The sequence below is a fragment of the Crocodylus siamensis genome, chromosome 5 (genome assembly GCF_052110815.1).
Source record: "Crocodylus siamensis isolate JL-2025a chromosome 5, ASM5211081v1, whole genome shotgun sequence".
Lineage (NCBI taxonomy): Eukaryota > Metazoa > Chordata > Crocodylia > Crocodylidae > Crocodylus > Crocodylus siamensis.
Genome location: NC_143399.1, coordinates 175,443,985 through 175,469,932, shown reverse-complemented (window position 1 = coordinate 175,469,932; position 25,948 = coordinate 175,443,985). Strand labels below are relative to the sequence as shown.

Sequence of the window (25,948 nt, the reverse complement as noted above, 5' to 3'; positions counted from 1 at the left end):
CCTACCATGGTCCTTTTGACCAGGAGAATTACCCCATTCTGGAACAAACATTACCATACTAAGAAAGACTGCTGCTCTACATTCTGCAAAGGATGCACAGTCCCCAAGGGCTGTTTTTCCTATGGCTTCCCTGCCTTGTTCAGCAAAAGGATGTTGATGGTAATGACATTACTGTGTTGTTTCTCTACCATGATGTGTTATAAATGTTTTGGATAAAATGGGATACTATAAAAGTATTTTTCCCAAAGTTGGGGTGAAGCTATAGTAGTTCTAAGTGAAAGAAAGATGCTTTTAAACCATCACCAGATTTAAAACTGTATGTTTAAGCAGCACTTATAAGATACTTCAGTTCCACTTCACCCAGGCATACCACTACAAACAGAAAATCTCTTTCCATGTCACAAAGTATAAGTTAACTCTGGGGAAACCCTAACAGGAAGGGTTTTATTATTCTGCTAAAGATGTTTCTTCCTCACAGATATGCTGTAAACAGTTTTTTGTCCCCCTTACACTCCATTCATCCAACCTGTACTTCCTTAGCTTGCTTGGTAGAATGTTGTGGGAGACTGTCAAAAGCTTTGCTAAAGTCAAAGTACTGTATATCACATCCATTTCATAGATTTCATAGACACTTGAGCTGGAAGAGACCCCGGAGGATCATCGTCCAGCCCCCATTGCTCTTCCCACATCTACAGAGCTAGTCTGTGGATCATAGAAGGATCATGGATCCCATCATAGAAGGCACTCATGCAGTCTGACTTGCCCTTGGTGAATCCATGCTGGCTGTTCCTACTCCCAAGCGTTTAAAAATGGATTCCTTGAGGATCTGCTCTGTGATTTTTTGAGGAACTGAGGTGAGGCTGACTGGTCTGTAGTTCCCTCACTGCTGCTTCTTCCCTTTCTTAAAGATGGGCACTATATTTGGTGTTTTCCAATCATCCAGGACCTCTCCCAATTGCCATGAGTGTTCAAAGATGATGGCCAGCAGCTCTACAGTGACAACAGCCAACTCCCTCAGCACCTTTGGGTGCATTGTGTCCTACCCCATAGACTTGTACACATCCAGCTTCTCTAAATAGTCCCTAACCTGTTCTGTCACCACTGAGGGCTGCTCACCTTCTCCCCAAACTGTGCTGCCTGGTGCAGTAGTTTGGAAGCTGACCTTGCCTGTGAAGACTGAGGTGAGAAAGGCATTGAGTACTTCAGGCTTTTCCGCATCCTCTGTCACTAGATTGCCTCCCCCATTCAGTAAGGGACCCACCCTCTCTGACTTTCCTCTTGTTGCTGACATACTTGCAGAAACCCTTCTCGTTACCCTTTATATCCCTTGCTAGCTGCAATTCCAATTGCACTTTTGTGTTCCTGATTTCATCCCTGCATGCCCAAGCAGTGCTGTTATACTTCTCCCTAGTTGTTTGTCCAAGTTTCTGCTTATCAGCTTCCTTTATGCGTTTTAGTTTACTGAAGCATTCCCTGCTAAGCTAAGTTGGTCTTCTGCTGTACTTGCTAGTTTTCCTGCACATCGCACTCGTTCGTTCCTACAGAAAGGTTTCTTTAAAGTATAGCCAACTCTCCTGGACTCTTCTCCCCTCAGATCGGCTTCTCAGGGGATTCTGCTGATGAGTTCCCTGAGTCAAAGTCATCTTTTCTGAAGTTCTGGGTCCATACCCTGCTGCTCTCCATCCTTCCTTTCCTCAGGATCTTGAACTCAGTCATCTCGTGGTCACTGCTGCCTCAGTTGCCATTCACTACTACATTCCCCACCAATTCTTCCCTGTTTGTGAGCAGCAGGTCAAGAAGCCCCTAATTCGCTTTTCCAGCACTTGCACCAGGGAGTTGTCCTCAACACGCTCCAGAAATTTCCTGGATTGCCTGTGTGCTGCTGTATTGCCCTCCCAGCAGATGTCAGGGTGACTGAAGTCTCCCATGAGAATTAGGGCCTGTGATCAGGGAATTTCCCTGAGCTGTTTGAAGAAAGCCTCATCCATCTTGTCCTCCTGGTCTGGTGGTCTATAGCAGACCCCCACCATGACATCACCCTTGTTGTTCTCCCCTCTACCCCTAACCCAGAGACTTTCAAGTCTAAACTTGTAATTGCTTTTTGACTATGGAAAAACTATACAGCAATTTTCTGTTGCAGAGAACTAAAAGACTACACCAGGTCAAAATGTTTCTGACACTGTGGATTCTTATTTGAAATTTCTGGGTTTATTTTGTGACTCTCATGTCAGTATTTGCATGCCTAATAGTGCTAATATTTTGCATCATCTATAAAAGGATCTCACAGCACCCTAAGGTGCCAAAGCACCTTGGTTGAGAATAACTGTGTATTAATAATTTATAGGTTGCTGTTAGAGGTGCACTGATACATTGGTTCATATTGTATTGGCATCAATAAAAGGAAATTGACATTATCAGCAATTGGGTTTTTTTGGCTGATGTGGCTAATAAATGCAGCTTGCAGAGCAGCATCCAGCTGGTAAGTCTGTTGTAGGGAAGCGGGGTGTGTGTGTGTGGGGGGAGACAGATTGAGGCTGGAGGGATTGGGGCTGGGAGTGTGGTACGCACTGCCCAGCCAGTGTGGGGTGTGGGACAGAGCTGTGAGCCACTCATCCAGGGAGTGTGGGGGGGTGGGGGCAGATTCCACTGCTGTGCACACCCCTGGGGGAGTCATGGGGGGCATGTGTCCCCTGGATCTGTGTGAGGGGTGATAGTGGGCTGCCACTGCAGGCTGGGGCTAGGGGCAGCGCTGGGCTCTTTCCAGTGGGGGTGAGGGCTGGGCCAGGGCTGTGCTCAGGGTGGGCAGCTGCGGCACTGCAAGCAGGGGTTGGGTGGGGGGGGACTACAGCAAATTTTGGGGTGGCTATAGTCCACCCTGTAGGCCCCCCCCAGCACTGCTGCTGCCTGCCCAACCCCTTGCTCCTACCTCAGCCCCACTCCCTCCCTCACTGCAGGGGCCTCAATCTGTCCCCCCTCTTCTCTGCCACCCCTCCCCCCCCCAGACTTACCAGCTGGACACTGGCTACATACCAGCAGTCAGATTGTTATTGGCCAATATGGCTCGTTTCATAGTTTCATAGTTTCATAGTAGCTAGAGTCGGAAGGGACCTAGGTAGATCATCTAGTCCGACCCCCTGCCTTGGCAGGAAAGAGCACCGGGGTCAGATGACCCCGGCAAGGTGCTCATCTAACTTCCTTTTAAAAATCCCCAGGCTAGGAGCCTGCACCACTTCCCCTGGAAGCCGGTTCCAGGCCCTAGCCGCCCTGACTGTGAAGTAGCGCCTCCTAATATCTAATCTAAACTTACCCTCCGCCAGCTTGTGACCGTTATTCCTGGTCACTCCTGGCAGCGCACGGGGGAACAGGGACTCCCCCAATACCTGCTGATCCCCCCTGACCAGTTTGTAGCAGGCCACAAGGTCCCCCCTTAACCTTCTCTTGTGGAGGCTAAACAGGTTCAGGTCCCGTAGCCTCTCCTCATAAGGCCTGCCCTGCTGACCCCTGATCATACGAGTGGCCCTCCTCTGAACTCTTTCCATATCGTCCACGTCCCTCTTGAAGTGCGGCGCCCAGAACTGGACGCACTACTCCAGCTGCGGCCTGACCAGTGCCGCATAGAGGGGGAGGATCACCTCCCTGGACCTGCTCGAGATGCATCTGTGGATGCATGACAGGGTACGGTTGGCCTTCTTGACTGCCTCCCCACGCTGCCGGCCCATGTTCATCATGGAGTCAATGACGACTCCAAGATCCTTTTCCGTCTCCGTGCTGGCAAGAGGGGAGTTCCCCATCCTGTAAGTGTGGTGCCGGTTCTTCCTCCCCATGTGCAACACCTTGCACTTCTCAGTGTTAAACCCCATCCTATTCTCATCCGCCCACCGTTGCAACCTGTCAAGGTCAGCTTGTAGCCTATTGCACCCTTCTAGTGCACCCACATCCCCCCACATCTTAGTGTCATCAGCAAACTTGAACAGGGTGCTTTCTACCCCCTCATCCAAGTCACTGATGAAGATGTTGAACAGTGCGGGCCCGAGGACCGAGCCCTGCGGAACCCCACTGCCCACGTCCTTCCAGGTCGAGAAGAACCCATCCACTACCACCCTCTGGGTGCGGCCCTCCAACCAGTTGGCGACCCATTTGACTGTGTGGGCATCGACACCACAGTCTCCCAGCTTTTTGATGAGGACAGGGTGAGAGACAGTGTCGAAAGCCTTCCGGAAGTCCAGAAAGACTACATCCACAGCAACCCCTGCGTCTAATGATTTGGTGACCTGATCGTAAAAGGCCACCAGGTTGGTCTGACAAGACCTGCCACTGATGAACCCATGTTGGTTGCCCCTGAGCATGCATTCCCCTGCAAGGCCCTCCTGGAGGTGTGCCAGGATAATTTTTTCAAAGAGCTTACCCGGGATTGAGGTAAGACTAACTGGCCTGTAATTTCCTGGGTCCTCTTTTTTTCCCTTTTTGAAGATAGGGACCACGCTGGCCCTCTTCCAGTCTTCCGGCACCTCACCAGAGCCCCACGAGTGCTCATAGAGCCGTGCCAGGGGTCCCGCAATGACCTCGGCCAGTTCCTGTAGAACCCTAGGGTGAAGATCGTCCGGACCAGCGGACTTGAACACGTCCAGCCTCTCCAGAAGTACCCTAACTAACTCCTCGCTAACCCCTGGCCCAGGCGTGTCTCTCCCGGGGCCCGAGGGGGGCCCAGCAGGGAGGTGGCTGAACTGGTCCCTACTTAGGAAGACAGAGGCAAAGAAATCGTTAAATATGTTAGCTTTGTCATCTGGCGTGACAACTAAGTTGCCCATCGTGTCCTGCAGGGGCCCCACATTACCCGGGACCCTCTTTTTACCCCCTATGTATTTGAAGAAGGACTTCTTATTGTCCTTAATCCGGGAAGCTAGTCCTATCTCCATCTCTGCCTTGGCCTTCCTGACTGCCCCCCTACATCCTCGGGCGACTGTAACATAGTCCTTCTTGGTGATGACCCCATCCCTCCATTGGGTGTATGCCTCCCTTTTAGCAAGGAGACATTCCCGGATGCTCCTAGTGAGCCATGGGGGTTTATGTGCCCTCCTGCTCCCTTTGACCCTTGTTGGGATTACCTCCCTTTGGGCATGGAGGATCGTCTCCTTAAGGAGCAACCACTCACCTTCGACATCTGGTTCCCTTCCCCTCTGGATCCTCAGCGCTTCCCCAACGATCCTCCTTAGCTTGTTGAAGTCAGCCCTCCTAAAGTCTAGGGCTGTTGCCTTGCTGCAGCTCTTTGCCACCTTACGCTGGATGGTGAATTCCAGCAAGCGATGATCACTGTCTCCCAGGTGGCCCATCACCCACAGCCCCCTCACCAGGTCATCACCCGTGGCCAGCACCAGGTCCAACAAGGCATCTCCCCTGGTGGGGCTGTGCACCTCCTGGGTTAGATGGAGGTCCTGCACTCTGGCTAAGAACCGACGTGAGCGATCAGACTTGGCTGACAGCTCTTCCCAGCAGATGTCTGGGAAGTTCAGGTCCCCCATGATGACCACATCCTTAGCCCTCACTGCCTCTGCGAGCTGACCTAAGAATTCCTGGTCGAGCTCTTCTCCCTGGTTGGGAGGTCTATAGTAGACTCCCACCGTTAAGTCTCTACCCCCTGGACTGCCTTTTACTCTAACCCAGAGCACCTCAGAGTGCCCCCCCTCTACCCCCTTGCTAATTAACGAGGAAGTATATTCCTCCTTGATGTAGAGTGCTACTCCTCCACCTTTCCTTCCTATCCTGTCCCTCCTGTATAGCCTATAGCCCTTGACACTCACCGCCCAGTCATGCGATGAGTCCCACCACGTTTCTGTGATCCCCACTATGTCGTTAATTATTGGCCATCTGTTTCAGCCCAAAAATTCTTCATTGGTGCACCTCTAGTTGTTGTAGTGGCTACAGACCATCTGCATTAATATTTTGGGGCCTAGGTTGTGACATCTGTTTTCTCCCAAGCTTTCCAGAGGTCTTCTCTGTGAACCCCTTTATGTAGACTTTGATGAGAGGATCAGAATTTGGTCTGTGTAAGGAACATGTCATGTTTTCAAATAAAGCAATTATTTGAGATGTTTATAAAAGCAAATGACTAGAAAGAATAACATGCTTTTTAGAATTTGAATAATGCTTACCTATGAAGTTATGTTTTGAAATATTATCTAGCCAGAAAAGGCTTACTATCTGAATAAAAGTGCTTTATTTTGGACTGAATAATTATAGCCATCATTTTGATGCGACCCATTGAAAGAAATGAGAGCTATCCGTATTGCTCTGGGTAATTAACCACAAACCCAAGACTGTGTGTGTCTGCTGCCGTTGCCAATTCCTTGTTAAAGTAGTAAATGCCGATCTAACTGCACAGCATTTGCCAAGCATTAAAGAAGGGCAAAGCTATTAGAAGAAATGAATGTATTAAAAAGTGTTTACTAAGTTGATACAATGGGTGACTCTAAGATTTTGAAAAGTGGGGGTGGGTGCAGATAGAGTATTACATCACCACATACAGCCCAAAATATTTTTTCTCGGGTTAAAAAGAAGCTAGAAGATTTACTAATAATCTAGTGGCCCCATGCTATATTTTCCCATTGAAGATAAAACTTAATTGGAATGTGTACTAATTTGCTAGTTTATATATTGAGTTTAAAAAACACGACAAACAAGGCAAAAATTGCCCACAGATTTTTCTTATTAGTCCTGCAGTTACGGTTAAATGTGTATCTTGTCTTCAGATTTGTAAAACAAAAGCTATCCTTCTTGAGCTTCTTGACAGTGCATCCAGCACTTCCCTGTAAATCGTTTCCACACCTGAGTTACTGCTCACCTGAATTAATATTACCAGACCAAAGTAAAGGTTTTTAACTAGAATTAACAACAGTGTGCAGGACTGTGACATAGAAGAGAGCTAATACCAGAAATAGCTAACAGGCAGCAGGATTGCAGAAAAAAGACTAGCTTGATTAAAGGAACATCAAGACCCTTAAAAAGGAGAGCAGGTTGTTAACATCTGTGGAGAGATTAGCAGGAATCAGATCCATTATAATAAGCTATGAAATGTATTGACTGTCTCTGTACTGCCTAAATAGAAATGGTGCTGCCTCTCCAAAGCAGTCGGTTTTAAAGTTTGGGTGGAGCAGGAATTAGTGTGGTGCAACTGCACCACTACAGCGCCCTAGATGCACGCCTTGTAACTATACATAGAGGAAACAACCTGAACGTTTTTGCACCCGTAATTCAGTTATTTCAAGTCTATGAAAAGTACCAGTTCAATAGCTATGTTCATATTTCTTCATTTTGCAGGGCATAACACTGAAGGAGTTCAACAGATTATCTTTTGATATGATTTTGATGAGTCCTCCCTGTCAGCCATTTACAAGGTATGTAGAACAAATCTTCCAGTTTTGGAGAAAATACAGTGTGATACAGTGTGTCATACCACTATTAGAACAAAAGAAAAGAGTTTTCAGCAGTGATACAACATGTGATTCGTATTTGTCTGCATCTTCCCTGAGAGCTACTGCTTTTCAAAAAACAGAGATTATAATATTTAGTTCTGTATTTACCAGCATGCAAGAATGATAGCGAGTCAGGCATGTGATTATACTAAGTAATTTTGGCTGAATTATTAAGCTTGGTGTCCCACTTATTTTACATCCTGTACTTTTGTTCTAAAAGTAAAATTTGGAGGGTCTCCCTTTTAAGAGAGCTCCCTCTCTGTGCTAATGGTCAGATGCTAATAATTTCTGCTGAAGTTACTTTCAGGTTTAGAACAGAAAGACCACAGGCAGGATTTGCCCTTGTATGTGTGCTGAAAAGATTGAGCACTAACATACTCTGGGAGTGCATTTTCATTCTTTAGAGAGATGATAAGGCTATGACCCTGAAGGCAGGTCCAGGGTGATGGACTTTGTGTACAGGCAGACATAACATTTGTTTTGATATCAAAGGAGACTGGGATAAGCTGTTACCATTTAGCTGTTAAGTCTGCATGATTCTGTAGTTTATACAAGTGTAGCAAAATCACTTCAGTGGTAACTCTGCCTTGTTCAGGGTTAAATAGATTTAGTTAGCTTGTATCACTGTAGGATCATGCAGATAGATAGTTGCTGCTGCATGCTTTTAAGCAGCAGCTCTTGCTCCTCTGTCAAGGAAGCTAAAATATGTGTTTGATACCTTTGCAGAACTTTGAAAAAACATTAATCAAAGATGTGTTTTGTAAAGTATCCAGGTTGTAGCCATATTGGTCTAGAGGAAAACGCTTATGTTTTGTAAGAGACTCTGAGAAGGCAAGCGGATCATTGTATTCAGTACATGTATTTTATTTCTTTATTTTTATTTTCTCTTAGAATTGGCCTGCAAGGTGATGTATCTGATCCAAGGACAAAGAGTTTTATTTATATCCTTGACATTCTCCCAAGGTATAAATTAATTTCTAGTGGAGCCCTTCTCAATCTTTTTAGTTTATTATGCAGTTACAGATATTATTGAATTGCAAACTGTCTGTATCAGATTATATAGATATTTGTCTTGTGTTCATGTAGTTGTTTTTGTATGATTTTTATATAAGCTGTAAATGCAGTAGAATACAGCTCATTTATATCTGGGTGGCTTGTAGCCTGTTGAGTTCACAGCAGGTTGCTAAATTGAGTTGCTTGCAGGTTTGGTGTGGTTTTTACTTCCAAGGGTGTTGCTTCCAACTCAGCAGGAATTCAGCAGTGGTCTCACACAGCTCTGCCCTCTGAAATAATGAAAACCCCAGCGAACAACCAGACTACCTCAATGGCATGGCACAACTGTTTACGCAGCTCTGTATACTCCAGGTACTTCACAAAACCTTATTAGGGCTGTCAGTTGGTTCCTGTGTTCATTTTTTTTAATGCAATTACCACGCCTTGTTCTGGAACCCACACCATCACCACCACCCCTGGGCTGCCCAGTAGGGCAGCAGAGGCAGTGCTTCACAAATTCCCCCCCAACACACGCACACACCCTCCACCCACCCCCCACCCATACTAAGTACCTGCATAATTTTGAGTTTTTAGCGGTGTGATTAAAATTGTAGTGAATTGTAACTAATTTTTTAATTGTGCAACTAATCATGATCAAATTTTTAAATCATTTGACAGCCCTATACTTTATCTTTGCAGAGGGGTAAGGAACCTAACCCATGCAGTTTCCACTGTATGAACACATTTACTTATAGCACTAAAACACTTAGCATTGTTTTAGTCTTCTGTGTTTCATTTTTATCTCTTTCATATGTCTCCGTAAAGGTAGTCAGCCATCTTAGCCTGAAGTTAGGGGGTACCTTAGAAACTAACTAATTTATAGAGTTAGTGAAATCTCTTGTGAAATCCCTATTGCTGAATAGAACTGGATACCAACCTAAGGATTTAAGTGTTGCCATGGTGTGGGATCAGCCATCCATTAACCAACCATTCCTTGAGGATCCTGCTTATTCAGGAGATTGAGACAGACTGCTCATGACCTCTTCTATTTGATAATCTTACTAGCAGAGGAAGAGCAGTGATTTGAAATTTTGGGCAGTCAGAAATCTAACAATTCTGTTGCTCTTGAGAGATCATGCTCTTCATCTTTCTTCCAGATAAAATCCTGATCAGGCAAGGAGGTGATCCCAGGGATCCTGGCTGTTGCAGAGGTCTCTGTGTCAAAACTTTCCTAGTAGTTTGAAAGTTCTTGGCATGTCAAGGCAGCATCAGTTAAGGGAACTTACTTTATTTCATATTCTCTGACCCTGATATTGTGTCACTTCGCCTGGGGCTGACATTCATATGTCCTGCAACATATACATCTACTGTATTGTCTTGTGATGGAAGATAGTGTACTGGGTAGTCAGAGCCCCCATGCGTTACTCTTAGTGATTCTCAACCTTTTTAGACTCAAAACCTCCTTCCAAATCTTTTCAAAATTAAGCAGCACTCCATTTTCAAACAACTGATTTATGCATAGTGTAATATAAACATTATGTTTTTGTTATGAATTAATATTTTGCATATTTCTGTTATGATAATTTGTAATTGATTCTAGATACATTATATTCACCCACTATGTGGCTCACACCCTGCAGAACCAGATCAGAAAGTGCACACTCTTGCCATAGCCCTTCCTGGTTTGATCCTTCAGGGTGCCTCCCAGAAACAGAGGTGTGTGGGGCAGATGCAAGTCTCCCACGCAGCTCTGTTTTCAGGAGACACGTCAGAGCCAAACTGACAAGTGGCTACATTGTCCAGGCAGGTGCACCATTTCTGCTGCAGCCGTTCCTAGTTTAGCTTCAATGTGCCTCCTGAAAATGGGTGTGCAGGCCGTTCTGTCTGGCGGCAGTGGCATCTCTCTCCAGGCTGCCCCTACCACCAGGCAGAACTGCCCCATGCACTTCCATTTTCAGGAGACATGGTGGAGCCAAACTGGGAACAGCTGCAGCAGAAATAGCATAGAATCACATAAAATTAGAGTTGGAAGGGACTTCAGGAGGTCATCTAATTCACCCCCCAGCTCAAAAGCAGGGCCATCTCCAACTATATGATTCCAGCCAAGGCTTTTGTCTAGCTGGGCCTTAAAGACCTTCAAGGATGGAGATTTGCCAGCCTCTCTGGATAACCTGTTCCAGTGCTTTGCTACACTCCTGGTGATAAAGTTCTTTGTAATATCTAATCTAAGCTTCCCTTGCTGCAACTTGAGACCATTGCTCCTTGTTCTGTCATCTGCCACGACTGAGAACAGTTTAGCTTCATCCTCTTTGGAACCACCATTTAGGTAGTTGACAACTGCTATTAAATCCCCCTTCAGTCTTTTCTCCAGACTGAATAAGCCCGGTTCCCTCAGCTTAAGTCATGTGCCCCAGTCTCCTAACCATTTTTGTTGCCCTCTGCTGGGCTGTCTCCAATCTGTCCACATTCTTTCTGTATTTGGGGTCCCCAAACTGAACACAGTACTCCAGATGTGACCTCACCAGTGCTGAATAGAGGGGAAGGACACATTCCTTGATCTTCTGGCAATGTTCCTACTAATGCAGCCTAGTATGCCATTAGCCTTCTTGGCAGCGAGGGCACACTGTTGGCTCATGTTAAGCTTACTGTCCACTGTAACCCCAAGTCCTGTTCTGCACAGCTGCTGCTTAGCCAGTCAGTTCCCAGCCTATACTATATAATGTAATGAGGGTAGGCATGCCTTTCTGCTGCAGCTGCTTGTCAGTTTGTCTCTGATATCCCTCCTGAAAACAGGTGTGTGAGGTAATTTCACCCTGTAGCAGTGGAGGTAGCAGTGGCAGCATTGCAGCCCCCTGGCAGGTTCTCATAGTTGAGAACCACTGATCTGTCTGCTAATATCAGTAATATCCAAGAAGTCTGTCTAAGGGGCAAGCGGTCTCATCCCCATTTTACAGTTGCAAGCTGAGGTACAGTAAAGCTAAATGACTTGTTTGAGGTCACACAGTAAAGCTGCGTTGGAATGTACAGAGCAGCAAACCTAGACTCCCTCCCCTCTTTCCCCCCATCCCCACCTTTTTCAGGGTAGAAAAGGGAAACATATTAAAGCATTCATCTAACATGAAACTTATGACCAATGAATGGTTCTTTATCTCTTTGATGGTAGTGAGTAAAATCAGCACCAAGTTACTAAATACCATACTTTCTTACATTCATGTCCCTGAATAAGATACACACTTTGTTTTTGAAAGGCAGAATGAAGAAAGAAGGGCTTTTCCTTGAAAATATTGGTAAGTAGTAGTAAGTAACTGAGTAATAGTTTATGTATAGGGACCTCTGCCAGGAAGAAGGAGAAAGTGTCCGTATCCAGTGACTAGAGAATCCCACCGGAAACACTGCATCATTATTTTTTCCCAGCACAGGCATTTTGTTATACCCATATTTCTTCACTTATAAAGTATGTCCTACTTTTCAGCAGCTGAACTGTAGAAAAAAAGGTACAAGTTGTATGTGAGAAAATACAGTATTTTGCCACCCCTTATCAAAATGTGAATGAAATTCTCTAAAGGATGGTCTGTTGTGGGTGGCTGAGCTGGCTGAACCCAAGCCCCACACAATTCAGCTTGGTTCCTGGTTTGCTGCACACAGTACATATTGAGCTTAAAGAAATGACACAGTGAATTTAAGTAGAGAGCTTTTAATCACTCTTAGCTGGACAGTTAAACCATCTGGCAGATGGGAAATGCATAAGGGTTTGCATGTCCAAAGTGTGATAATACAGTTATATCTTTTTACCATTTTTCTACATTGAATAACTATAAGAGCCAGTCAAATTCTAACGTAGACACATGCAGGGTACCCTGTTTCACTGGTTTGGTATATGTTCCAGTTGGTTGTCCCCTTATCGTTGAACCTCTTTTCCAATCTTCCTGGAAAATATGTTACTTTACTTATCATCCAGATGTGAAAGGGGCTTGAAATGCCCTGCTTATTATATGTTTTAGTAAGTCCAACTAAGCCTGATCACATTTCAGGAAGGAAGAAAAAAGCAGGGAAACTGTTTAGAAGTTGATACCTTGTTAAACTAAGGAGAAAGAGCTGAAGAGCAAGGGAAACCTACTAGAAGTTGAGGCTGTATTAAGCCAAGGTTTTACTGAAAACTTGGTGGGACAATGGCAGGGTCACAGGTCTGTCCAACATGGACTTCTAATGCTTTTTCATTTTCCTAAGTCACACATATTTAATATGCTCAAACAAGTATGAATGTGAACAGTCATTTGCATTATGTAGGACTTAGAGACCTCAGTGAGATTGGTTAGGTGCTATATAAACATATAGTGAAATTATTTTGTGATCAAAATTGGTAACTCAGAGAAATGATAGGTAAACATATTATTTTCCTCCTTTTATGAACTGGGTTTTAAAGTAAGAAGATTAGGTTACTGGTCCAAACCCATCGTCCAAAGGAAATCTCTGGTTAGGCTGGGAACTGAACAGTGATCCTAAATTCCATGCACTATAACTGTAAGGTCATCCTTCCATGATACTACATATTGCATCTCGAGCAGGTCCAAAGAGGTGATCCTCCCCCTCTATGCGGCAGTGGTCAGGCCGCAGCTGGAGTACTGCGTCCAGTTCTAGGCGCCGCACTTCAAGAAGGATGTGGACAGCATGGAGAGGGTCCAGAGGAGGGCCACTCACATGATCAGGGGACAACAGGGCAGGCCCTATGAGGAGAGGCTAGGGGACCTGAACCCGTTCAGCCTCCAAAAGAGAAGGCTGAGGGGGGATCTTGTGGCCTGTTACAAACTAGTCGGGGGTGGGATCAGCCGGCATTGGGGGAGTCACTATTCCCCTGTGCACTGCCAGGAGTGACCAGGAATAACGGTCACAAGCTGGCAGAGGGTAGGTTTAGATTAGATACCAGGAGGCGCTACTTCACAGTCAGGGCGGCTAGGATCTGGAACCAGCTTCCAAGAGAAGTGGTGCAGGCTCCTACCCTGGGGGTGTTTAAGAGGAGGTTGGATGAACATCTTGCTGGGGTCGTTTGACCCCAGTACTCTTTCCTGCCATGGCAGGGGGTCGGACTAGATGATCTGCTCAGGTCCCTTCTGACCCTAGAAACTATGAAACTATGAAAAGGGAAACATTAGGATTGAGGTAATAGCCCATTAGAGAGGTAATACTGGATTCCAGTTGGATTCTGTAGATTCCAGGTAGATTTACAAGGGAATGTAAAAGAGGAAAACTCTTCTTTGGAAACAGTAGTTACTGTCTTGTGCAAACATCCTGGTCACCGTAGTGATAAACCATTAATATGACAGAAATTTTTCGTTTTCAGAAGCAAACTCTCAGACACTCCAGGGTGCTCCTCCCTCTTGACGACGCAAAGGAGTTAGGCTTGGCTTACAGACTTTATCTGGAAGTCTCACGAGATGCTTTCAGCCTCCCTTATCTCCCTTAGGCACGTTGTTCCCATGAAGTAGCAGTTTCTACAGACACCACAACAAATGAGGAGAGCTGTTTCTGCAGTTTCCCAGCTCCAACAGGTTATGTTTTACAAAGATAGCGCTCACACGAGTTTTGGAAATTACAACTTCAGTGGAGACTAAGCCCAGAGAATTAGAGTTTAAAATGGGAAATGATTGATGCCATTCTATGTGGTAAAATGTAGGAGTTGTTATTTTACATTCTTCATTGTGATTTGCACAAATTTCATGCAAAGTATCATAATACAATTCTGTCTTTCTTGCCTGATTCTACCTTTTCCAGCCTCTTATAAAGAAAAACAAATGAAGTGCGACTTTAGGTGTGGCTGAAAGTGGCTGAGATATGAAGTCCAGGGCAGGGAGAATTTGAGAGCTGAATGTGGGCGGAAACTGTGGTCTTCAGCCAGTGGACATGTAGTCTAGCCACAGAATATTCTTGGTGCCCTATGTCTATGAGCATAACCTCATACAACCTACTGCAAGCTTATCAAAGTTTGTGTTTACCTTAAGGAAGAACAGTGCTGCTCATTTTGTAGACATATTTTAAGTGTTGTGTTTGGCAGGTATCCTCAAGCTATATTGCCTTCTGAGAGTGCAGCTGTAAAGTCTCAGGCTGAACTATGCATTTGTGACTCTAGATTTGAGCTCTGTGATAGAAGCTGGATTTCTTTTGATTTGGGGTAAACTTAGCAAGTCACTGTCTGGTGGTCTCTTCTTTCTTTTTTATTTGCTTTTATTTTTACACAGTCTCTAAGAAGTTTGTATCAATTGGTGGTCTTACTTTAACTGACTGGGTTCAGACAGAAGTAATTTCTGAAATGTTTTCAAGTGTAATAAGTGGCAGCCATAGCTCTCCAGCCAGGGAGTATTACAGCAGGCTTCAGATTGGGGTGGGGCAGGGGGGCACTAGCCGGGGAGGGCCTGGCAGGATCTTTCTGCTGCCAAGATTCTAACACTCTGGCTCCAAATATCCTCAACTTCTTGCAGGGTGGAAAAGTAGACATGAGCCCATTTCTGGTGGTGGTGAAGGCCTGGAAAGTGGTAAAGCGGAGTGGGAGGTCTGGAAGTCTGCAATGGTAACAGGGACCCCTCACTGTCATGATCACAGCTTCTTAGCCCCAAGGCCCCAAATCTTTTTTCTCCCAGTCTTCCTTGGGTAGAAACGTAGAGGGAAGGATTGAGGTTTGGGGAGCCTGGTTCTGGTTGTGGTTGTGGGGGGAGGTAAACAGAGGTTTTCAGGAGGAATAGGGTTTCAGTGGAGAGTGCAAAGGCCCCTTCCAGGCTGTCCACCATGCTCTCCCTCCCTCCCCCATGGAAGAAGTGGGAGAGCGGAGCACTGGGATTTGGAGGACCTATGAGTCTCCTGTCCCTGCACACATGTAACAAAAAGTGAAATGCTTCAGAACAATACAGGGGTGTAGGTTGTAGCCATGTTGGTCTAAGGACATAGGCAGCCAAGGTTCTTTGGGTGAATCTGATCTCTTTTATTAGACCAACTAAATAGTTGGAGAACAATTTTTAAGCAAGCTTTCAGGTTCAAAAACCCTCCATAAGGCTGAGGAAGTTTCAGCAGTTGATGTGTGCTCTTCCTGGATGGAATGAAAAGTAAAGTAGCCAGAGACTCAGCTGGTATGCATACAAGACAGGCTGTCAGTGAAAATGTAGATTGAGAAGTCAATGGGTGAGAGAGAGGCTGGGTGTCGGGGAGAGAAGGGGGATGAATAGTGGAGAAGTACCTGGGAAGTCAGCTGTCAGACAGGTTATAAAGTGTTAGAAATCCAATGTCTATATTTAGTCCATGATTTTTAGTGTCCAGGAGGTCGATGAAGTGGAGTCATAGGCTCGTCTCTGGGAAGTGTTTTGTAAGTTTCCTTTGAGGATCAGGACTGAGAGATTGGCGAGAGAGTGGTTTTCTTGTGAGAAATGTGCCCCCACAGGTCACTGGGTATTCCTGTCTTTGATAGATTTCCGGTGTGCATTCATTTGGTGCACATTTGTTGTTTGGTCTGTCCTACGTATTTTCCATCTGGGCATTTGGTGCACTGGATGAGAGATATTACATTTCTGGAGGTGCAGTTGTAAGATCCAGGAATGCTGATGGCTCTGTTGTGAGGTGTAGTAATTGTGGGGGTGGTGGAGATATGTTGGCAGGTTTTGCATTTCTTGTCATGGCAAGAATCATAGACTAAATATTAACAGCGTTTGTGTTATTGTAGTTTAGGTGTATTTTCTGATGCAGATCCTTTGCCTCCTTTTTCCTCTCATGTTTGTAAATATCTATTTTACTAGCTTAGGAGAACACTACAAAGCTCATATGTGTGATGTCAGCCAGAGCAAAATGGAGATGTGGCCACCTCCAGGGGGTTGGTGATCATGGAATAAGCTTGTTTCTTTTTGCACTGATGTCATTAGGCTTCAGACTTACCCCACTGAAACCATATATATAGCACATTTCTCTGAAAGTTAATTAGCTATAATGGGAAATGTCTGAAAGCAAAACTTTCTGAAGACAAAGAAGTTACTAAAACAAAACCAATTAGATGAACACTAGACTTGTTGTTCCTCCTCTCACTCAAGTTGGTGGGAGTTTTGATGTTGAGATCAATAATGTGACTTGTTTTATTACAATTTTCCAGCGCATAGAATGAGTGCCTTAAGTGTGCCTTATTATCTTTTGAATGACAATGTTATGCTTCAGTAAATCAATAAAAGTAGCATTTTCAATTTATGCTTGGGGTTAATTTGGCTCTGAAATCAGAAACTAGCCCTCGATCAAATGTGACTAAATTGGGGCACCGAATGTGAGAAGAGTGGAATCACTTATGATACCATTTACTTGACACTAGCCATTTGCCAGATCCCATTGATTTTGATATTTAAGGCACTGCTTAATCCAAATTAAGTGACTGCTGATTCATACAGGAACAGTGTATGCTCAGCTGTTTGCATTTCATCAAGGTTTGTGATCTTTTTACAGAGGACATACTCACCACTTGCACAGCTATTTACACTTCATTAAGGCTCCTTATCTTACTCTGAGGCTTTACATTTCTGCTAGTAGTCTTGAAATTGACAAGACCTAGTCTTTTCCTAGTGGCACCGGGTGCCTGTGCACGTGTGGGACATTTGCTCTGACACATTCTAATTAGAACGTGCTGGAGCAAGCAGACTTGATTAATCAGGGGTGTGCATCAGGCTCTGGGGGAACATCTGTTCACCATAGTACCCCAAGGGATAACAAAGACCAACAGTCATAAACTCCCCCGTGACTGTTTTAGTCTGGATATAAAGCAAAACTTCTTTACTGTCTGAGCCCCCAAATCCTGGAATAGACTCCCTTCAGAAGTGGTGCAGGCACCTACTCTGGATTCATTCAAGAAACGTTTGGATGCTTATCTTGCTGGGATCCTTTGACCCTAACTGACTTCCTGCTCCTGGGGCAGGGGTCTGGACTTGAGGTCCCTTCCAGCCCTAATGTCTATGAAATCTATGAAGTCTGCTGAAGTATTTCCTGTCACATGTATTCACCATCCCCACATTTTAAAATGGTAACAGGGGTGCTTTAACTAAAGCTCGTCAAACAGGTGTCTAATTAGAATGCTTCAGCAGACTCAATCCCAAGAGCTGCTCTAATTAAAACACCCCCCACCCCGGAGCACGTCTATAGGTGCCTACTATCAGTAGTTGAGATGGACTTCTTGGATTAACCACCTATGACACCCAGAGGCAGTTGTCTGATTGCCAAATTAACCTGCTATATGTGATTTAAATTGCATCACTTAACTGTTTCCTGTTGCCAAACAAATTTGTGGTGTTTATTTAATATGGTTTGCATCTTAATACACTAAACTGACTTTTCTTACAGGCTACAAAGACTGCCAAAATTCATACTTTTAGAAAATGTCAAAGGATTTGAAATCTCTTCTGCCAGGTATTGTATGATCAATGATTAGTTCCTTTTTATTCTCGTTTTATTATTACAGATTGCTTCACTGTTATAAGTGCAACTTTAAGTTTACAATGAAAATGTTTAAGTTTGAAAGGAAATTGTTGATGTCACCTGCTTGTTAAGTTTTTTTTTTCTAACTTGAACAAGTTAACATGCCTGCCTGCCCACCTGATCTGTTGTCTTACTGCATTTGGGAAAGGATGTATGCTAATTTTCAGTAATAACGTGCACCATAGATGTGCAGCTTTCAGCGTTTTTACTGATGGTAGAAACTTCAGGGTTCCTTTGTAGTGATCATAGTGGAGGTAGATGGAGAGCCATGTTAGTCCTAAATCACTCAGAAAGCAGGGTAGAGAAGTACCTCTTTAAACTATCCAAAGCAGAAATGCATACGCTTTTATGAGCAATAGTTCATTTCCCCGGATTATCTGAAAGGACATGCAGAGAGCAGGCTATCAAGCAGAGAAAGTGAATTGAATACTGAAGACAGGGAATGGGGGCGGTGCGAAGAGAATCAAATAAATAAGAAAGTAATAAACCTATAGAGACACATAGGGATCAAAAAAGCTAATCCAAGTAATGAGTCGCTGTATTTGACAGCTTGTTCCCTGCATGTCCTTTCATAACATCTGATGAAGGGAGCTCTTGTGCATGAAAGCTTATACATTTTTTCTTCAGTTATTCCATAAGGTGCAGCTCAACCCTGCCTTCCATAGTAGCGGTGTAAGGGTTAGCTGATGGTTTTTTATCCTTAAATCAGTTGATTGACTACAGACTCTGAGAACCAGTCATTGATTGTCCACTGACGTGATGGCAGCAGCTAACTGTCCAAAGAGAAGTTTAGGAAAGCGTGTATAACTTTTAATTGTGAAATTTGTTACTGGGGGGTAATAGGCACCTAACCCTAAAACAGAAGCATAATTTCTTCTTGCAGGTAGGGAAGAGGTTTTAGTATAGTTATCCTCCTCATGCCTTGTGCTGATGGGGTGGGATCTTTCCATTAGAGCAGTGGTTTTTAACATGTGCTCTGTAGACCCCTGGAGGCCTGCAGATTATGTCTAAGGGATCTGCAAAAATGACTATGGTCAATTAGAAGTATGCAAATAGTCACACTTACAATTCAAAGGGGTATGCACCTCCATTCAAAAATGTTTAGGGGTCTACAAATGGAAAAGATTGAAAACCCCTGCATTAGAACATATGGGGTAACTGGTTAATGCGCCAGCCTGTGCATTGCCACTGTCCTTAATGAGGATATTCTTGTCTGTTAGGAGGCATTTCCAGCTTTCCAATTAGAAACATACACTGCCTTTGCACATAAGAGCTGCATACTGCCCACATATGCCCCCAAGCCTGCCTTGAATCCTGTCCTAAAGACAGAATGATCTATATGTCAATGGATACACCAGAAAGCACTTCTCCTTTTCTATGTGACACTCCCTAGGGAATGATTTAAATCATAGCTAGTACTTTCTGTGGAGCTGACGTCTGCAAGTAGACTGTAGGGTACAGTTAAGCTTTTATTCAGAGATCCTTAGTAAGCAATTTTCCATTGTAATGGGCTTGCCGAAATACACAGAGAACATTTCTACTTCACTTTGATTAGGAGAGTTCCCCGGTTAAGCAAACAACGTTTGCCATTCTCTGAAGTGATCACTTTGAACAGGCTTTGCTACACAGTACTGTGCTGGCATAGCACCTAAATAAACAAACTGGCAGTAAAGAGAGGCAGATCCTGGGTGATCAGATAAAGAATGGCCACCTGTAGGAGTTTAATATCTTGCTTCTAACCCACTGTAAACTATTTGGTAATCCACATCTCAGGAAAATATGTTTTCTACTTGTTATCTTTGCTTCTGACATGTTGCAAGTACTTTTTCTAGCAATGGGATACTTTTCTGGAGGAATGTGTGTCCCTAAATAGAAGTGGGGTTCCCATGCGTGTCTGCAATCATCCTTCACTTGGCTGGAATAACACTGATCTTTATATACCCTTTTCTGAGTCTCAGAAGCGTGTAACTAGCTGGATATGTACAAGCTATATTTAGTCTTTGTTGTGTGACTGCTAATTGTCTAACACCTACAGATCTTCATTTAATGGAACTTTGTTTAAGGAAAAAATGGAAATGGAAAGCATATGCATTATATAGCTAACTGCTTATGGAAAATAATTGGCTTTTGTTTCTTCTCATTTCCAGAAACGAATTTGTACAAACTCTAGAGGCATGTGGATTTAAATATCAAGAATTTCTCTTGTCTCCAACTTGTGTGAGTAGTAAGATTATAACAATTCCTCACCAAACTGTACCTTACATGGGGTACTTGGAAAGGATTTTACATGCTAGAAGAAAAACATTCATGTTTAGACTATTCCTCTAGATAAGTCATGCCATCTAATTTAGCTTCTGGCTAGGTCAGGGTCAGTACATATATGCCTCTATTCTTAAGTGTTGTTCAAAGCCCATTCCTGTAATAGTTTAACAGCCATTGGATATGTTTTAAGTCGATAGGAATTTTATTTGTGGAAGACATAAGAGATCTGGCCTTTAAAATGCTAGCTAGAAATCTCTGCATCTTTGAGATAGTAGCTTGGGAAGTGTAAATTAAAAAAAGCACTGTTTCATTATGACTTGCCTCATCCAGTTCCTCATTCATGTGATAGAACATGCCAGAAAAAGGGCAGCATGTTTGCCCTAAAACGTAGGTCTAGAAACCATTTCAGTTTCTTTCACTTCCCTTTACACTTTATTTTTTAAAAAATTTTCTATTGATGTATTGGAGGATGAAGCAGAAATATGAAAAAATGATCCATGTGTTTAAGAAAATTAGATAGGAAAAGTGTGATGACAAGTACAATAAACCAGATACCTCTTTGTTGCCTGTGTTGTGGGAAATGAGGGCATTCATCATATTGCTACTAGATAGGAAAACTGGGGTTTTACGGGTCATGAAAAATTAATTCTGCTCTTCACAACAAACTAACAGTTGTCCTTCATGACAAACTAACAGTGTTGAGATTTCTGCATGGGTGCATTTTAAAACCCTTTTGTGCCAGTTGAAAATAGGTTTAATTTAGATTAATGCTAACATATTTGTGGTGGGAAAACAATAGAATTTTTTTTATTAATATAAAAAGTGTAACTAGCAGTTTTCATGATGGCACAAATCATTTTGCCATTCTGTCATGTGGACTGACTGCCTGGGGGGTTTTGCTTGCAGCTTGGCATTCCGAATTCTAGACTGCGATATTTTCTGATTGCAAAGCTTCATTCAGAGCCATTTTCCTTTCAAGCTTCAGATCAGGTGAGATTTATTTCTGTTCCTTAACTGCTCTTTCTTTTTCTGAAGACTGGGGGATACATCTTCAGCTGTGCCCACTTTATGCTCATCTTAGCTGTGTGAGCATGTGCGAGGGAAACAGCTTTAAGCTACCTTCTAATTTCTTCCTCACAGACCCGTTAAGGACTGAAATAGCCCTAGTTGCTTACATGACTTATACAAGTCCTTACGGGCACATCTCTGGATGAGGACAGACCAAAATACTGAACTGTTTGTCATGATCCCCTATAGCCAGTGGAATTTTTTTCTTGAAAGGGTGACTGTGTGCAGTTATGCCTGCTAAGACTTTTAGGGAGAGATAAAATAGGGGACTGTGCATACCCATCATTGAGGAGGACCTGGCCAATTATGCCCAGAATATTGTGTGATGAGTGAAGGTGATAAACTGCTACCTAATGCCCAGGAGATGTAAAAGATAAAGTAAAAAGAAGAAGGGCATCATGGTTGGGGAAAAGAGTGTAACTTACCCAGGATTTACCAAGTATTTCAGTAAACCTACCCTGAGTTTTAGGTTACAAATCGAGCCCCAAAGGACACTACTTTCATCTGGTTCTTGCGCATCTAAAAATGCATCTAAAAAAGGTTAGTATTTAATAATACCGAAATCATTTTAAAATCTTTATAGAAAGAGAGATAATAAAGTCATTGTTGTATTTTAGATAGGAATTGGTTTATTACTGCCTGAACTTAATTGGTAGTTGCACAATACAAGTACACTACTGTAATCTTTTGCATATTTTATTTCATGCTAGATATTGACATATTTCCCAGATGAGGAATCAAATAATTCAGTGAAATACAAAGTTCCTCTAGGCTTAGAAAAAGACAATTCATCCACACTTACTGAAGAGGAAAACCTTGAGCCAAACTCTGGTTTTGATTGTGGTGAGAAGCAGTGTTCATCAAAAGAAGCCTTTCTTTTTAAACTTGAAACAATGGAAGAGATGAAAAGAAAGCAGAACCAGGACAATGATTTCTCTATGCAAGTACTAAAAGACTTTCTTGAAGGGGACAGTGAAGAAATGAGCCAGTACTACTTGCCACCCAAATCCTTACTACGCTATGCTTTCCTATTAGACATTGTTAAACCCACCTGCAGAAGGTCCACATGCTTCACAAAAGGGTAAGTCTCAATGAGATCTATGAGTGGACCTTACCTAAATGTTCTAAATGCAAGCCTTACTTTGCAGTCCTTTTGAACACCAGAAACAGCATTTAATTAAAAAAGAGGCCTTTCTGGAACAACTTTTCTTGTAGCACACGTTCTGATCCAGTAAAATACCAGCATGAGAATCAGTCTCTCTCTGGCAGAACATCATGTGCCCGGTCCCAAAAAGAGGTCAACAATGCTTCTTGTTTCATGACCTTCACAGAAGCTTAATTATCTCTGCAGAAATATGGTTCCAGCAGGCTGGTAGAGTAGTAATTCATTAATGAATTTCTTTATGTTGCTCACTGAAGTTACAAAGCAGTATGCATGACAGCTCCATTCCTTATAACTGTATCTACATTTTATAGATGTTGATATTTTCGAGAGTGGGGCCAGATCCTTGGCTTTTAGGTCAGAATAGCTCCATTAACTTTAAAGAAGCTCCGCCCATTGAAGATTGCTGTTCTTTAGTTATTACAGCAACAGTTAAACTTTTCATGCAGAAAAATGCAAACAATGACTCTTTCAGATCAGTATTTGGGACCTAGTTGTCTAGTAACTTCCCAAATTATATTTTGTGTATTGATGACCTGATTATACAAGCTGCTAAATGGTGATCAGGGCTGGTCAAGAATTTTTAAGCTGTATATGTTGACAAAAATGCTGAACTGTCAAAAAACTATTTTATAGAAAGCATTTGATTTCAATAGTTTCTGAACAAAAAGAAATGTGAAAACAGTTTTGGAAACTTTAAAATATTTCTTTTTCACATTTTCAAAATAGAAAATTCTGTTTCTTAGTGTGAAATTTTGTTTCTTAATTAAAGACAATGATATACTAACTTTCTAAAGAAAATTGTAACAAAAATCAATCAGCTGACAAACTTTTTCTTTCTGTTTGTCTTTTCAGTTCATGAAAATGTTGAGATTTAAACTTTGACACGATGCAGTTTCTCAAATGTGTGACAGTTCCACACTATATAATATGTGTTGTATTTACAATTGTCACAGTACAAGTCTTTTAGACAAGGGCCTTGTTTATATTTTATAGATGCCAAGAAAAAGATTACTGATTAAAATAAAGATTTGAAATACCAGTATAGGAAGCTGTAATTATTCATGTTTTGTCCCAAATCCATTTATTTGTAGAAATATATACAGAGTATTCCATTTAAGTATGTTGCTTTGGGACTGAAAAAAGACTGGCATTTATCAGAATTCAAAATAAACAATACTTGCTAGTTTAGGGATCAACCCAGGCTAAGTTTTTCCACCTCATGAATCTTGTTACTTTGTTTGGGAGGGGGCCTTATGCCTCTAGTGGCCTGAAATAGACAGAATTTTTCCAGTTCCAGATTGCTTTAGAAACTCTGAAATAGACACCTGCTACTCAGGTTTACCAAGTATGAAATTAAAGAGTTCAGTTAGGTTAGGGCTCTCCAATTTCAGTGCAGCTACAGGGGACAACACCCTCCGGCATCCTCCGTACTGTGCAGGCTGTACCAGCAGAATGCCACTTCCCACTCCCTGCCACGCGAGCTGGACTGTTAGCATGCAGCTCCCTCGCTCCTTACCACATAGGCTGTGCTGGTTGCATGTAGACCCCTAAGTCCTCCCCTGCAGCAGGAGAGGCAGCTGTCAGGGCCCATGGGCCACCAGTTGGAGAGCCCTGAGTGAGGTTATGACAGTGAGGCTGAAAAATGCTATGCCCTTAAATGGTTTGTACACTTAACTGATATGCACATAACCAGTGCTTGTTATGATGTAAGAAATAGGCAGCGGATTAGGACTGGCATTGTGTTATGCAACTGTGCAAATTACTCTGATGTGTATAAGCAGAGCTTGGTGAAGTGAGGGTTCCCGTCCGGAGTGCCATGGAGATGTGGTTAGCAGAGAAGACCCTAATGAGGCCAAAGAATATGTGGGGCACTTTAACTTGCCCATGGTGGTGTGCAGTTGAGAACCACTGAGGTAAATTGGGGCAGCATGATAGTGGCTCTTAACTGAGGTGCTGCTAAATTCAGAAAAGTTGGGGGAGTGTGCTGTGACTTTAAACAGGTTGAGAACCATTGATGTAGTGAATGATGCATTGGAATTTCTTGGTAATGTTGAAAAAATAGATTTAAAAGACTTGTTCCCTCTTCCCACCCTCCCCCACAATTTAGCTTATTAATTACTGACCATACATTTAAAATGTGAATCGGTTACTTTTTAAGACCTGGCCCTGATTCTGAAGATCATTTACTTATCCTTAACTTTAAGCATGTTACCACTGCTACTGACTTTAATTGGACTACTGAATACTTAAATGCTAGATTGGAGCAGGCGTCCCTAGCACCTTACATGGCTGAGCCCTTACAGGGTTATTGCACATAAGAGAAAACATTTTTCTCCTTTTTCTCCTGTGGTGTGTAAAGGCTAATACAAACTTGGGGTACCACTTAAGAGTGCACTGGACACAGCAGACCCAAAGAAACCATGCAACAGTCCTTTCAACAGGGATGCCGAGAAAATTTTAGGGAGGATAGCAAAGTAAGGATTTAGTTGATGGGGAGTGTGACCTATGATGGTCTGTTGGACAGATGATCCTTAGATGATTGCTTTGTGCAAAGCCCATCCATTTCACTCTCTAAATCTCTGTGTTCAGGACATACTTGCACAGTGCTATCATGCAAACAGAGCTTCTTTCTGAGTCTGGCAAGCCTATAATTATATTTAAATGATAGCCTGTGAGAGACTATAGAGTAAACATGTATTTACAGAATAAACCACAAAGACCCCAAAAAAGCCCTAGTATGGTTTATAATGTCCACTCTCTTATTACATACCAGCTATTTTTTCATGTCTGTTTTTTTAACTGTTAAACAGTAACTCCCCCACCCCACAAAAAAAACTAACAAAGACTAATGCAACAATCTGACTGAATAACTTTGCTCTTTGCGCATCAGAATGACAATTTTAGGTTCTTGGTGATGGCTATATCTTCCTATGAATTCAGGGAGCCTGGTTTCAAAAATTCTGGGTAAAATGGATGTTAGATTGGACAAAAGCCCAATTTGTGAGCCCAAGGAACCATTTTATACTTAAAAATGCAAGAGTTGTGTATGCAGCTTAGGTGGCCTTTTTGAAGACATTATGTAAGAAATCCATGGCTAGTTGTACTATCTAGCACTAGCAAGACTAAAGTCTTTATGCACTGATGGGGGAATAATCCTCAAAGATGATTTTCAGATGCTAGTCTAGCCTTCTCAGGGTTAGGATTTATTTTTTTTAAGAAGACTTTTTATGTGACCTTTCTAGGAGACTGTTAGCAACATCAAATTAACTTTTGTGCATTTCTGCCTTTCTCTGTAGTGTAAAGCCCAATAACATTTTTCATGTATGGTTTTGTTGTTCTCAAGGTACGGACACTATGTAGAAGGAACAGGCTCAGTGCTGCAGACAGCAGAGGATGTTCAGGTACAGGATGACTATTAAAACAGATCAAAGCAGGTAGTATTAAAAACGTTTTTATTTATCCACTTCTGCTTAACTATTCTGGATTTATTCTAATAAAAATGTCT

The 25,948-nt window shown here is 42.9% G+C and overlaps 1 protein-coding gene across 5 annotated transcripts in view; it reads left to right on the top strand.

Annotated features, from left to right (window-relative positions):
- Positions 1-25,948, top strand: part of TRDMT1 (tRNA aspartic acid methyltransferase 1) — a 52,090-nt gene that overhangs the window by 11,742 nt on the left and 14,400 nt on the right. The window contains exons 3-10 of one of the 5 annotated variants that reach the window (XM_090047219.1): positions 7,315-7,391; positions 8,361-8,432; positions 8,673-8,834; positions 17,814-17,879; positions 20,096-20,165; positions 21,117-21,200; positions 21,989-22,359; positions 25,787-25,844. In XM_090047219.1, coding sequence (XP_089903345.1) covers positions 7,315-7,391; positions 8,361-8,432; positions 8,673-8,834; positions 17,814-17,879; positions 20,096-20,165; positions 21,117-21,200; positions 21,989-22,359; positions 25,787-25,844 — 960 coding nt within the window. Of the gene's footprint in view, positions 1-7,314; positions 7,392-8,360; positions 8,433-8,672; positions 8,835-17,813; positions 17,880-20,095; positions 20,166-21,116; positions 21,201-21,988; positions 22,360-25,786; positions 25,878-25,948 lie in introns of all 5 variants that reach the window. The other 4 variants (XM_090047224.1, XM_090047223.1, XM_090047222.1 and 1 more) reach the window with 4 other exon arrangements.